This window comes from Alligator mississippiensis, chromosome 15 (genome assembly GCF_030867095.1).
Source record: "Alligator mississippiensis isolate rAllMis1 chromosome 15, rAllMis1, whole genome shotgun sequence".
Taxonomy (NCBI): domain Eukaryota; kingdom Metazoa; phylum Chordata; order Crocodylia; family Alligatoridae; genus Alligator; species Alligator mississippiensis.
Window position 1 is genome coordinate 28,017,068 of NC_081838.1, and position 15,279 is coordinate 28,032,346.

General features: G+C 52.2%; 1 protein-coding gene across 1 annotated transcript in view; it reads left to right on the forward strand.

Moving 5' to 3' along the window:
- The window catches only part of LOC102574042 (zinc finger protein 420), a 141,085-nt gene extending 126,052 nt beyond the window's left edge, over positions 1–15,033 (forward strand). The window contains exons 5-7 of the mRNA XM_059718868.1: positions 4,425–4,541; positions 5,751–5,935; positions 6,432–15,033. Of these exons, the coding sequence (XP_059574851.1) occupies positions 4,425–4,541; positions 5,751–5,935; positions 6,432–8,381 (2,252 nt within the window). The 3' untranslated portion in view covers positions 8,382–15,033. The remainder of the gene's footprint in view (positions 1–4,424; positions 4,542–5,750; positions 5,936–6,431) is intronic.
- The last annotated feature ends 246 nt before the right edge of the window (positions 15,034–15,279 follow it).

Below are 15,279 nucleotides of genomic sequence, written 5' to 3' on the forward strand. Positions count from 1 at the left end.
GCCTCTGTGCCCACGAGGGCCCCGCGCAGGACAGATCCCCCAGCCGCCTCTGCCTAGATCCCCGCCTGTCCACCCAGGCCTCTGTCGTGCACATCCCCACCCCGAGGAGACGGGGAGGTGTCAGCAGACAACAGCTGCTCAGGCTGGTGCCCAGACGAGGCCCTTCCCCAGGAGCAGGGAAGGAGCGCTGGCTCGACCCTTTCCCGCAGCCGGAGGCAGCGTCCCTCCGTGGAGAAATCTGTGCTGCAGCGTTTTGGTGGGGTCAGCGCTCCAACAGATGGGCTGTCCTTGTTCCCCCCCGTGCCCCTGGAAGCATTTCACATGTCCTGGGGAAGACGGACCGGGCATTTCTCCTCCCAGCCCCTAATATGTGGATGTGACATGGCACCAACGTCCCTCCAGCTCCTGTCCCAGGGAGCCATGTCCCTGCAGGCTCTGACGTGGCGCTGTGGTCGCCGCCCCACGCTGGGACAGAGTTATTGGGTCTCATCTTCATCCTCGTGCCCATAGACGTCTGTTAGCAAGAGCTGTGGGACTTTGAATCTTTCTTCTCCCCGCTCTCCACGCAGGGAAGCCCCTGTCTACCTTAGTCCCAGGCCAATGCAGGAGAATAGCAGGGCTTTCCCCATGCCAGCAGCGCCAGGGCTAACCTGTGCCTTCTCTTCCCCTCCCGCAGGTGCTGGGACCCTGCGCAGGTCTGAGCCGAAGCCTCCCGGACAAGAACCTGCAATCCTGGAGCTGCACGGGAGTTCCCCAGGGAGACTGGAGGAGAGGGGCTCCCTGACATGTGAGCTGGGCCAAATGCAGAAGGGGCAGGGCAGGCCTCCAGAGCAAGAGGTGAGTAGGGCACCACAATCATTTGGGTGGGAGAACAGCTGGGGCAGAGCCCAGGAGGAGCCAGGGACAGCATAAAGACAGTGGAGAGCGGAGAGCCCTGAAGAGCGTCAATCCTGTGGTGATGGAGACTGCAAACACACCAAGCTGCATTAGCAGGAGGTCCCTCCCAAGTGCAGGGAGCCAGGGGTGCTGGCATGGGAAGGCCTGGTCAGGGCGCATGGAGCCGGGGCTCCCTGACACTAAAAGTGGTGCCCGGGCTGCCTCCAGGGGCCGAGCAAACACAATGTGATGAGCTGGGCTAAAGCCGACACCTGAACTCCTGTGTCCACAGCTGCATCCATGCCACGGGTCAGCTGACTAATGGGGAATTTTGCATCCTTGCCTGTCAGGGCTAAGCCTGCCACTAGTTACAGTACAGAGTGATCCCAGACAGGGCTGTGGGGGCTGGAAGCAGCTGGAAGAGGAGACACTGATGGTGTAACGCTTGTGCCTGCAGCTCCAGGAGGTGTTTGAGGACGTGGCCGTGTATTTCACACGGAAGGAGTGGGAGCTGCTGGATGATGACGACAGGGTGCTTTACCGGGACCAGATGCTGAAGAATTTCCAAGCCCTCGTTTCCCTGGGTAAAGCTCTGGTTCTTGCTTCTCTCTGGAGTACTTGACAGAAGCCTTACCGAGAGTGCAGGAAGATTAACAAGCATGGCAGAAGACCAGCTTGGCTTAGCAGGGGGTGTCCGGCAGGGCAGCAGCTCTGCATAAGAGGGCCTGGGGGTTACAGTGGACAATCAGCTGAAAATGAGCCAGCAGTGTGCCCTTGCTGCCAAGAAGGCTAACGGCATCCTGGGCTGCATGGGTGCGTGTGTTGTCAGCAGGTCAAGGAAAGTGATTCCTCCCCTCTATTCAGCACTGGTGAGGCCACATGTAGTCCTGTGTTCAGTTTTGGGCCTTTGGGTATGGACAAACAGGGGAGAGTCGAGTGATAGACAGTAAAAATGGCAAGGGGCCGGGGGACATGACCTGTGAGGAAAGACTGAGGGAACAGGACTTACTTAGCCTAGAGAAGAGGAGACTGCTTGGCAACCATTGATCTTTCCAGATCGTGGTGTATGCATGGGAGGTCACCCAGGCCCTCGATGCATGTGCCCAGGCAGGAGTTGTTTGGAGGAGCGGAGGCTGCCCAGACCTACCACCCCCTTTAGGCCACCGAGACGTTTCGTGCCTCCCTGGCTGTATTTGTATAAGTGTCTGGAAGTTGAACCCAGGTCTTTTGTGTGGCGGACAAGGATGAACCACGGGGGACTCCAGAAGAGGACACGGAGAGGGGACTTGATAGTAGCCTTCAACTACCTGAAGGGAGGGTCGAAAGGGAATGGAGCCAGACTGTTCTCAGTGGTGGCAGATGACAGAACAAGGAGCAGCCGTCTCATGTTGCATCCTGGGAAGTTTAGGCTTGATGTTAGATAAGGTTCTCACTAGGAGGGTAGGAAAACACTGGAACGGGTTACCCAGAGAGGTGGTGGAAGCTCCAGCCTTGGAGGGTTTCAGGACCCGGCTAAAAGCTTTGGCTGGGATGATCTAGTTGGGGCTGGTCCTGCTTTGAGCAGATGTTTGGACCAGATGTGACCTCCTGAGGTCCCTTCCAACCCTGACTTCCTGTATTTCTATGTGATCTCTGGAGTTTCATAGTCTGCTTCCTGTGTTTCAACACTCTTACCCTCGAGCACTTTTGGCTGGTGGTGTAAATGTTTCTCCCCACTACTTGGTTGTTGATCAGACCTGTCTCACATTTCGTACTGATAGATCCTCCTTCATTTCATCAGTCCGCCTTCACTTTTGTCTTCCCCAGTCTTGTAACTCCTGGTGCTTCCATGTGCAGCAGTTTCTTGACAACATGATCTGCTTTCCCTTCTCAGCGAGTTCATATCATGTCCAGTTCGTTGTACTTGAATGCACAAAGAGCTTTTCCTTAGGGAAGATTTTTCTGATTTCCTCCCTCTTTTGCCTAGCTTGTCCTCTCCAAACACATTTAGCAATCCCAGCGTGCTCAGTTCTGGGATATCTAAATCCCCATTAGTTATGCCCCAGCAGAAGTTGACAGAAGTCTTATCAGCCACTCATGCTACAGCACACGGATGATGCATTTCCTCAACTTTTCCTGTTGTGACATGCACAGTTGATGTACTTCTAGCAAGGGGTCATTGGAAGTGTCTGTCTGCATTCCTCCTTACTATCTTCATCCTCCCAGCTCTCCCAGGGCATGTTGGGATTTGTAGTCCCCCATGGGAACCAGTGTGGTATGCAGAGGCTCTGTGTAGCCATTTCTGTGGGACAAGAAAGAAGCTGATGCTTTCCCTGGTCAGGTTGACCTGGAACCCAGGAAGTGTTTCATCATGGTCTCAGGCTGCATTAAAGTGCTGTATGGCACAGGTGGGATTCAGAAGCTTTCGTGTTTCGGGTGGAAGTGAATGACCAGTATTGCCCCCTTCCCATTTCCTCTCTGGGGCCTTGAGTGTTATGAAGCTGAGACTCAGCACAGACTCTGGCTCTGCTGTATGTACACAAAGTCCTCTGCTCTCAAGCTTAATCGGCCATTCTCAAAACTTTACCTCTTCTCTTCCTAAAATCCCTCTGCAGATCAGGCACCCATCACTGAAATAAGAATAAGTGGGCTAGGTGCAGGTACTAGCAAAAACCAGTTTTTGTTTCCAGAGAATCTCTGATACAAGTGCTTGTTCAGGATTGTGAGTAGGGTGAGGTATATATTAACATTTACTAGGTCAGATTGCTTTTCTGATGCTTTTTTTCCCCTCCATTGCCTTCTCTAGTTGAACAAAGTGGATATAGACCATTTCTACATTATGCCCTTTCACATGCTGTGAGATGTCTGCTTCAGCCTTCTTTTGTCCGTATCCATGAGCCCCAGGAACTGTTTTGAACCCTGAAGTATTTGCCAACCTATGTACTCATTGCCCTCCTGGTATGATTCTCTGATTGGATGGGATGACTGCTTCAACTGCAAATACAGTTATACCAAAATCATCCTTTCCTGTGCTTTGGTGATGATTAATTATCCTCTTTCCCAGAAAAAAAGTCTCATTTTCAGTCACCTGTCATAGATGCTTTTCATTGCCACAGGCCCACTCTTTAAACCTGCATTGAATATAAGCTCATGTCCACTCGTTTGCCTGGGATTACATTGGTAAGACCAATATTATCCATCCACAAGTGTGTACAATGTCTCTTCTTTTTGGTACCTTGCAAACAGTAAGCTTTATCTTTCTGCTCCCTCCTACGTCATGTGCATCTTTATGCCGATCCCTGATGACTTGTCAGTTTAATGCCCTGTCTGTACCAGAGAGTGGCTGGGGCTTGGTTCCCTATGCCCATCCCTGCACCACCTGGGTGACAAGGACCATGGTCTCTTGAAGCCTTCTCCCTGTAGTGCCTTCTCTTTCATTCTACATGCCTATCCTCTCTTGTCCATCAAGGCCGTAACAGAAACCTTGAGTTCCTTGGATCTATTCCCCAAATCCCAGTTGTTTTTTCTGCATCCAGTCACTAACCCTGTTTAACCACTGCCCTAAACAGGATATCAGGGTCCTACACCTGACTTGATCTGCAGCATCCAGCAAGGACAAGTAGAGCTCTGGATCTCTGATGATGAGGGCGGTGGGGAAATCTCAAGGTCCGAGGACCTGCTGTCAGGTGAGTTGTGGCTCTCCCATTCACCCGACTCTCCTGTCCATCCTGCCAAGCATGCCAGGGGGACCTGGAAAGTGCAGACCTGCTCTGTGCTGCCATTGCAGGGCGCTGACATCGAATACAGTAGGGTATGCTGTAATGTGTCTAGACACGTGTTGTTCCCAGTTGGTGAAATTCAAGGATGTGGAGACAAGCAACTGTTCCCTTCTCCCTCTAATGACAGATGTCAGAGGGCAGTTGGGTGTGCTGTCTTGATTTATTGGCCCAGATCTGGTTTCCCTGGGATACCGTGTTCTTATATTTCCATCTTCACTCAGCAATGTAAGAGTTCATTCCCCAGCCCAAGGTAGCCATACCTCTGTATACAGGCTCTCCCAGGGCATGTTGGGATTTGTAGTCCCCCATGGGAACCAGTGTGGTATGCAGAGGCTCTGTGTAGCCATTTTTGTGGGACAAGAAAGAAGCTGATGCTTTCCCTGCTTTCCCTGGTCAGGTTGACCTGGAACCCAGGAAGTGTTTCATCATGGTCTCAGGCTGCATTAAAGTGCTGTATGGCACAGGTGGGATTCAGAAGCTTTCGTGTTTTGGGTGGAAGTGAATGACCAGTATTGCCCCCTTCCCATTTCCTCTCTGGGGCCTTGAGTGTTATGAAGCTGAGACTCAGCACAGAGTCTAGGTTCGGGTTCATGCCAAAGCCTTAGATGTGGTGCAGACTTCTGTGACATGGAGCCCACCTGGGACCCGTTAGCTGAGGGAGACCTCCATGGACTCATTCCTTGCACCCGATCTTGCCCTGGAAGCAGGCAGGAAGCACAGCCCTGCTCCTTTCAAAAGAGAGAGCTGCAGCTCTATGTCGTCCCGTCCTACTCGGCCCATTAGAGCATGAAACCATTCAGGTACTGTCTTACTGCACATGTCCCACATATGCTTCTCTTAGCAAGGCCTGAGGTGATGGGTGCTGCCAGCGGGGCCAGAAACTATTGAGAGTCCTGCTCTGAACTTCACCGAGTAGGGAATGCTAGCCCAACACAGGGACCTGCCCCTCCCTCACCCCTAGCACTTGAGGTTTCAGCAGGAAGACCTTGTTTTCTTGAGGAAACACAAATGCCAAGGTCCAGGGCTGCTCCGAGGCCCATCTCAGCAGAAGGAATAGCAGTGTTTCCCTTTGCCAACAGGGTAGGCACTAATCTGGTGTTTCTCTTACCCATACAGGAGGTGCTTGGCTGCTGAGCAGAGCTGAGGAGCAGCCTCCTGCTGGAGGGCCTGCAGCCCTGGAGCCAGCACGGACTTCCCTAAGGAGTTTGGGCAAGAAGGACTCCCTGAGACCTGAGAAGGAGCCATGGCACAAGAGTCAGGGGAGGCCCCGAAAGCAGAAGGAGAATGTAGCAGTGAAACAGGTACCATCTCCAGTTGAGCATAAGAGTGGAGAAGGGGCAAAGCCCAGACAGAGCCCTGGGTGCAGGGAACATGTTGTGGAGCTGAGAGACCTAAAGAGCCGCTGGAAAGATGTACTGCATCCCAGCCAAGGCATTGGGAAGGGCCTTGGAGGGAAGCAGAAGCTAACTGCCAAGTACAGGGGCAGAACCCACTCCTGGTCCGAGGTCAGAAAAACTTTTAACTGCCTGTCCCTCCTGGCTCTGCACAAGATAAGCTACACTGGGGAGAAGCCCCATGTATGCACCAAGTGTGGGAAGAGCTTCACCTGCCTCTCCACCCTGACTGTTCACTCTCAGACCCATTCTGGAGAGATCCCCCATTGTTTCACCAAATGGGGAAATAGCTTTGTGTGCCCCACAGACCTGGTCATGTACCTACATGTTCAGAAGGGGGAAGCATCAGCACTGCTGTGTCAAGTGCGGAAAGGCCTTTACCCATTTCTTCTCCCTGTCTCAGCACCAGTGCATCCACCTGGGGAGGAAGACACACCACTGCACTGAGTGCAAGAAGAACTTCATCTGCCGGCAAGACCTGTCCCAGCACCAGCGTGTGAAGATCAGGGAGCAGCCACACCATGGCACCAAGTGTGTGAAGAGCTTCGGTCATTCCTCCAACCTTGTCAAGCACTGGTGCATGCACACAAGGGAGAAGCCACAACAGTGCTCGGAGCGTGGGGAGAGCTTCACCCAGTCCTCCAACCTGGCCAAACACCGACTCATTCACATGGTGGAAAAGCCACATCAGTGCTCAGTGTGTGGGAAGAGCTTCACTTACTCCTCCAGACTGGCTGAGCACCAGCGTATCCACACAGGGGAGAAACCACATCAGTGCTCACAATGTGGGAAAAGCTTCACTTGCTCCTCCAGACTGGCTCAACACAAGCATATCCACACAGGGGAGAAGCCACATCAGTGCTCGGTGTGTGGGAAAAGCTTCACTTACTCCTCCAGGCTGGTTCAGCACCAGCTTATCCACACGGGGAAGAAGCCATATCAGTGCTCAGAGTGTGGGAAGAGCTATACCTGCTCCTCCACCCTGGCCCAGCACCAGCGTATCCACACAGGGGAGAAGCCACATCAGTGCTCGGAGTGTGGGAAGAGCTTCACTTCCTCCTCCAGGCTGGCTCAACACAAGCATATCCACACAGGGAAGAAGCCACATCAGTGCTCGGAGTGTGGGAAGAGCTTCACTTACTCCTCCAGGCTGGCTGAGCACCAGCGTATCCACACAGGGGAGAAACCGCATCTGTGCTCAGAATGTGGGAAGAGCTACACCTGCTCCTCCACCTTGGCCCAGCACCAGCTTATCCACACAGGGGAGAAGCCATATCAATGCTCAGAATGTGGGAAGAGCTTCACCTGGTCCTCTAGTCTGGCCCGGCACCAACTTGTCCACACAGAGAAGCCTCATCAGTGCTCGGAGTGTGGGAAGAGCTTCACTCACTCCTCCAGGCTGGCTCAGCACCAGCGTCTCCACACAGGGGAGAAGCCACATCAATGCTTACAGTGTGGGAAGAGCTTCAACCAATCCTCCGACCTAGCCAAACATCGACTCATCCACGTGGCAGAAAAGCCCCATCAATGCTTGGAGTGCGGGAAGAGATTCACTCACTCATACAGGCTGGCTCAGCACCAGCGCATCCACACAGGGGAGAAGCCACATCAGTGCTCAGAGTGTGGGAAGAGGTTCACTCAGTTCTCCACGCTGGCTCAGCACCAGCGTATCCACACAGGGGAGAAGCCAAATCGTTGCTCGGAGTGTGGGAAGAGCTTCATTCACTACTCCAGCTTGGCTCAGCACCAGCGTATCCACACAGGGGAGAAGCTACATCAATGCTCAGTGTGTGGGAAGAGCTTCACCTGCTTCTCCAGCTTGGCCCAACACCAGCGTAGCCACACAGGGGAGAAGCCACATCAGTGCTCAGAGTGTGGAAAAAGCTTCACTCATTCCTCCCACCTGACTCGGCACCAGCGTATCCACACAGGGGAGAAGCCACATCAGTGCTTGGAGTGTGGGAAGAGCTTTGCTCGTTCCTCCAGTCTGGCTCATCATCAGCGTGTCCGCACAGGGGAGAAGCCACTTCAGTGTTTGGAGTGTGGGAAGAGCTTCACCTGCTCCTTCTCCCTGGCCCAACACCAGCGTATCCACATGGGGGAGAAGCCACGTCAGTGCTCAGAGTGTGGGAAGAGCTTCACTCATTCCTCCCACTTGGCTCGGCACCAGCGTATCCACACAGGGGAGAAGCCGTATCGGTGCTCAGTGTGTGGGAAGAGCTTCGCTCATTCCTCCAGTCTGGCTAAGCACCAGCGTATCCACACAGGGGAGAAGCCGTATCAGTGCTCAGAGTGTGGGAAGAGCTTCATCCGATCCTCCCACCTGACCCAGCACCACCTGATCCACAGATAGAAGAAAACACATCAGTGCTCAGAGTGTGGGAAGTGCTTCCTCCACTCCTCTTCCAAACTAGCCCAGCACCAGCGCATCCCTATCCAGGAGTGTCCTTAATTCTGCCAGCAATTCTGGAAGGATTTGGGGATGTATACCTGTTCTGCACCCACCAGTGTCTGCATCTTGGGAAGCAGTCTCATGCTGGTGCAGTGCAGCAACAGTTCACCCTTCATTCAGCCTTTCTAGAGTACTGCAAAACCCAACCCAAAGGACACTGAGGCTAGCCTCCCAGGTTTGATGCAGTTGACAGGTTGAAAGGAAACTCCTCAGGCAGAGGTTAGCCCAGATGCTGGGGGACCCTGTGAGGAGATGATCTTTGCATCAGCCTTGTAGCCTGTGCCATCCCCATCGTTCTCTAAAAGTAGTCAGTGCTCCCAGGGGGAGAAGAAGTGCCTTCACAATAGGTGCCCTCCCCAAGACAGCTGGCTCCAAATGACATCCAGGGACTTTTTGGCCAACTCGCAACTTTGATTTCCCTCTAGGCCCAGGGTTCTTGTATATGAAGCTCTAAAGTTGCAGGAAGGTGGACTTTTATTGCTAGGGAAGTATTCCTTGCCTTTCAGCCTGCCCATGTCCATCAGGGTCTGCAAGAAAATGGTACTTCCACCCGATGAGCCCAGTTTGGCGGTTTTGCTTCTCAGCCTCTTGTCAGAACGCTGCCCCCCCCTGCCCTCCTTCCCTTCATACCCTTCTCTATAACAGTTTCCTTGGTAATCAAGCCCCACAACTTAACATGATACCCCTGTGGGTTGGTCTCTATGTCCTCTCCAGAGCTCTAACATGGGTTCTGGGCCCTGGTCGGTTCCTGTTCCACAGAAGATCTCTCTGTGGTTTGTCAGCCCCTTCCCTTTCTAGAGGAGTCACCACAATTCAGGGAGCGTTGCTAAGCCTCAGGAGCAAGAGTTGGACACATTTGAGGCAACACACCCATATCCTGCTGTACAGCCAAGGGCCCTGCCATTTTGAATAAACCTTTGGCCAGGGGAAAGTAGAGTCTCTTTTCTGAGTTAAATGCAATAGTAGGGATGAAGGAGGTGCAGCCTGTGACGGGTCCTGCCTCTTTTGTGGAAGGGTGGGGAAAGAATAGAGGCATCCTGTGGGTGAAATGAAGCATGTTAGAATCTCCTATTGGGAATACTGAGGCTTCCCTGCTGGTGCCGAAGCCATTTGGCTCCATGAGTGTCCTGTAGGAGCTACTCGAAGAGGTTAACCCATCTTGCAGAAGAGGCCGTGAGGGTGATAGCGGACAATAAGCTGAATATAAGCCAGCAGTGTGCCCTTGTTGCTAAGAAGGCTAATGGCATCCTGGGCTGCATGGGTAGGTGTGTTGCCAGCAGGTCAAGGGAAGTGATTCTTCCCCTCTATTCAGCGCTGAGGAGGCCACATCTGGAGTCCTGTGTCCAGTTTTTGGGACCCCCACTACAAAAAGGATGTGGACAAATTGGAGAGTCCAGCAGATGGCAACAAAAATGGTGAGGGGGCTGGGGGGCATGACTTATGAGAGAGGCTGAGAGAACTGGACTTATTTAGTCCAGACAAACGAAGGCTGAGAGAAGATTTAATAGCAGCCTTCAACTACCTGAAGCAGGGTACAAAAGGGGATGGTGCTAAACTGTTCGCAGTGGAGGCAGATGACAGAACAAGGAGCAACCATCTGAAGTTGCAGCAAGGGAAGTTTAGGTTAGATATTTGGAAGAAATTTATCACTAGGAAGGTAGTAAAACCCTGAAACAGGTTCCCCAGAGAGGTGGTCTAATCTCTATCCTTGGAGGTTTTCAAGACCCAGCAAGACAAAAGCTTTGGCTGGGATGATGTAGTTGGGGCTGGTCCTGCTTTGGGCAGGGGGTTGGACTAGATGTGACCTCCTGAGGTCCTGTCCAAACCTAATTTTCTGTGGTCCTGGAGCACACTCATTCATCTCAATAATTGTCCTTTCTGCTGATATGCCCCAATGTATAAATCTGCCTCCTCCCTTTCCCTATATTACAGCATTTAAGAAAATAATCTTGTGATTTCTGAATGAGCTTCAGATTTTTGGCTGGAGTGCTAGTTCGTCTTGTTCAAAGCGGGTGCAGAAAGAAAGCAGGGAATGGGACTTTGTTTGACACATTTTGAATGTGCCTGTTTCTTGTTGAACTTCTGAGGGGTGGTCGAGTTTGGGGGCAATGTGTGTAGGTGAGGGAGCATGTGTTAAAGGAACTGAAATCTGAACCACCCTTTTCCAAGAAGACAGCATGGGTACAGATCAGTTAAGGTCCCCTCATATCTCTTTAAAAGACCTGACTTCTAAGCCTGCTTCTCAAATGCACTGTATTTTTTTTTTGTGACAGCTTTATGGAGAAGAGAGTGTTGTGTTACAACAGTAGATGCATAAGCTTTTGTTTCCAGGGCCCTGAGCAGGGTTGAATAGGAGTGCAGGGAGGCACCAAAGTCTGCTAAGGCTCCCACTATCCAAAATGGGTCAGGCGCCTTGTGGGGATGTAGCCAGCCTCATTTGCTGCAAAGAGAAAGGCCAGATGTCTGGATCTTCCCCACATTAGCTACAGCAAGTGAATAGGAACGTGGGAGAGTCCAACTGAGACCCAGCTGATGAGGTCAGGCCTCCGCTTACACCCATGGCCACCTCAGTGTTATGCTCTAGTTCCTGTATGATAGGGGCATTCCCACCAGGAGGGATAAAGCCAGTAGATCTTCCCTTTTGATTTCTCTCTCTTTGGTTCAGATTCCAGAGACCCAAAGGGCTGCTGAGCAAGGTGAAGTTAGCGGTGGTGATTTAGAGGCCACCTGCACTTCCCACATGTGGCAGCCTGTGCCAGGTTTCCTGCTGTCTATTGCTAGACTGCTCCCCACCCTGCTAAGTAAAAACCTCCAGTTTTGCTGGTCTATGGCAGCCCAGTGAGCCTTTGCATATCTGAAATTGGCCTTCACCCCTGCCCCTTTGCTTGCTTGTCCAGGCTCCACCTTGTACTTTTTGGCAGAAATAGGTACATCCCGCACTGTGATAGGTGTGGTACTTGTGGGCCAGTAGAGGGCGCTCCTGCACTGAGCTGCTCCCTCACCGCACCCGGCCAAAAACCAAGCCTCAAGTGCCTCCCCTGGGACGCCTACGTCAGGCCGACCCACTTCCTGGACCACGCCTGTGAGCCTGGGGTACCGCTGCCACCACCCGGCCTCAGGTCTTTGTCTGTGCCCGTGCCACCCAGAATGCACGGACCCTGTAGACTTTGGGATTTGGGGATGCTTTTATTAGCCAAAAGCATTCACCATGAGCCTCCCATGTGGGAGGAGAGTAAAATAGCTGAGCCCACCTTAGTCCCTTCTCTCTTTAGCCCACCCAGCGAGGCGTGGTAAAACAGATAGATTTATTGATCAAAGAGGGATGGAAACAGGAAGGAATACCAGTAGCAAAATATAGAGAGAAAACCAGGTTGAGCAAATCTGAGCGGCTTGTTTGCCTTTCGCCACATGACTAGATTACAGTCAACGAAATTCCTAGTTAGGTTTCTGGTAAGTCACTCACTTCTGGATCCTGAGTATGAGAGGGCTGCAGAAGTCCATGCTGCTCAGTGTGCGTATTTAAAATGTTCGCCTCTCCCCTTATTCCTCAAGGGGCCCTCTTAAACAGCCCTACAGACCTCACCAGCCGGGACAAGTCAGGACAGGTGGCATTTGATGCCGGACAATCAATTTGAAAAATACCGTCTCTTACCTTGAGAAGGGACAACTGCCTTCCCAGGCTAAAGGCAGGAAGCTTAACAATAGACCTGGCCACAGAGAGAGGTTGATAGGCACGAGAGAGCGGGGGAAACAGACTAACCCCAGAGAGGGAGGAGGCTGGAATGGGATTCCTTCACAGTGCTCTCACGGTGGTAGGGCCCAGACCAAATCCTGCACCCCTGCATCTTCTTTTCCTGCAAACTCACCCCAGCAGAAAATAAATCTTTGAGGTCCCCACCTGTGACCTTGTGGGCATCAGGATGGCTTTTGGTGGCAATATGTTGAAGAGCCATGGCACAAAGTACAGGTTCTTACAGATCACAACCTAGTTGCCAACCTGCACCCCCAGAAACTGGCATGAGAAGCAAGGGGGAGTTCCCATTTGTATATAGAAAATCATAGAGGTTAGGGTCACAAGTCGACAGGCTGAAGGGCAGGAACAAGTAACAGGTAAAGAAACAACAACATTGTGACTGGTCACATACTCTCTGCACCATAATTCCCTGCCACACCCCAACACCTCCAGAAGTGTATTCCCAAGCATTTATTCCCAAGAGCAATCGAACACCTGCAGCTGCCCACAAGTCTGAGCGCAGGTCCTTCAGTGCACAGTCCTGGCTGACCAAGCCAGTGGGATCTCCAGCTCCACTGTGCGCTCCTCTGCGTAGGACTGATCAGGCTCCACGGCACGCTGCTCCCTTTTCCCCTTACTCCAGCCTCCAGCTTCCTCTTCCATTTTCCCTTCCTCAGGGGTTTCAGGGAGTACCCGTCCAAACTCCCAGTGACAGCAGCTCTGCAGACTTCCCCTGGTTTTTCCTGCTGTTACGCACATTACATTCACATTATACCAGAATATTTGCATGTGGCCAAAACTCTCAACCAGAGGCAGCTTTGCTGGGGTGGGTTTTTTGTCCCACTTTGACTTTCAGATAATGTAGAAATGGGAAAGCGGATGCTTTTTCCCAGAAAGTAGAACATGAAGCTAACCTGGCACCGGGACCACTGGAACCTAGCCCCATTTTGAAGCCACATGACATCCTCGCACCACTTTGCCGATGGCTCTGCTGCCTGTGCTGCCACCTGGGTGGAAGTCCATCCTGAAGAGCAGGCCACCTTCACGTGACCACTGCCTCAAGTCCAGGCTGGATTTCTGTTCTCTCAGGGTAAGGGTCACGTGCCCCCAGGTCCAACCAGACCCACGGTACTATGTTTATGCCACAACTCATTGTTACCTGGCTACCCTGGAATGAAGGAAACCTATCAACTAATCACTTGCTATTTTGGTGGCCAATCAAAACTCCTGTGGCCTCTTCCAGCCCCTTCCCGTTCCCTATCCTCTTGGAGGTTAACATTGTGAAGAAATTGCCCGCTTTGCCTCCCTGCTCGGAGTCTCCCCAGCCCCTTCTGCTCTAGACTCTGGCACTTGTATCCATCTGGGCACCTAGGTGATTCCACGGGGAGCGGGAACCTGCTGTCCCTTTGTTCCCACTTCCTGCCCCAAATACCTGCCAGGCACTGATCATTCTACCCGAGGTTGCTGATGTTTTTCAAACTGACCAGCTGAGGATACTGGTTTACGGTTGGGACTTAGGGATGCGGTCACAAAAGCTTTAAAAGAGGGTCACTCCATTTTGGAGGGGTCAGACATTTTGGGACACTGAAACAAGCAATCGGCTTGCAGAGCTATATTGGTCTCTGGATGAACATACGAGTAACTTACCTGAAACTTACCTGCAACCACGAGCAACCACAAAAAGATCCAGGAGGCGGTGAGACAGCACGTTGCCAGTGGACCGGCTCCCAGGCAACACGTGCCAGGCCATGTGGGAGCACGTCAACCACAAGGACCGGCGCAAAGACCCCAAGGACCTGAACTGGCTCATAGCCCACTGAGCCCTGCCAGTGAGGGCCCAGAGGCATAGAGAGAGTCAGCTGGAGAGACCCAGGTGCCCGTGGCCCAACTCCCATGGAGCCACTGAGATGATCAACCACCTCTGGCTCTGCGCCTGCGCCAAGGAAGTACAGAAAAGGGTGATGCAGCTCTGCTAAGCAGTGGCCGGCACCAACCGGCCAACCAGAGAAACAGTGCTGTACAGGTACCTTGCCAAACACCAAGGGAACCCGTCAGCCCATTTCGACCAGTTTGTGTCCTGTATCAGGAGAGCCCCGTGGAAGGCCAGGAACCTCCTGCTGTACAGGCACATGGATGTAGAGGTGGTAGGCTGTGTGAAAATGGAGCTGAATGAGCTCCAGACCTACTACCAGTAATCGGAGGATGGAGAGGACATGGCCAAAGCCACCTGGCACAAAGACATGTGGCACAGGATCTTCCAACTTCACCCTAGTGGGGAAGGGGGTGGTGACAGCGAGGAAGAGACAAGTGGAACTGAGGACAGCACCAGCAGCGGCGGGTCCTGCAGCGGGCACTGGAGTGAAGGTGACATGGATGACAGATGAATTGAGTATGTGACCCCACAAGCGGCGTGGGGATGAAAGGAAGGGGCTGCCTGGTCTGAGAGACCAGAGTTTGTTTGTGTGGGTAGTGCACAAAGTGGATATTGTAATGGGTCTGGGTGGCCAGTGGCCTTTGTACAGGTGCATGGGCTGTGTGAGTGTGGTTTTTGTAACGGATTAAGGTTTTCTTTGTGGGGTGATACTCGGAGTATAGATATATATAACCACATGTATATATAGGCATATATTTGTACTACAACAACAACAAAAAGTACCTGAAATTTAGCCAGTAACTTAAGTTTTAGTGAACGAGACACACATCAAAAGGCCAACAAGCCTATTCGGATTTGCTCAAGTGAGTTTTCTATCAATTTGCCATTGATTTGTATTCCTTCCTCAATCTCTACCTCTCTGATCAATAAAGCTATCAGTTATAGCACACCTTGCTGTGGGTATGTTTGAGAGGGGTGAGACAAGCCTTTTTAGCTCCCATTTGCTCAGCTAACTAAGGTGGGTGAAGCCTTTTACTGTCCTCCAGTAGAGGAGGCTAGTTTTGAATGCTTCAAGCTAACAGAAGCACCCCAAGATACCAGTGGAGCTAAGCACCTTGGGTTTGCAGGGTCTGTGTATCAAGGTTCCCTCTAAGGTGCACGCGTGCACAGCCGCGCACAACTAAAAGCCTTTT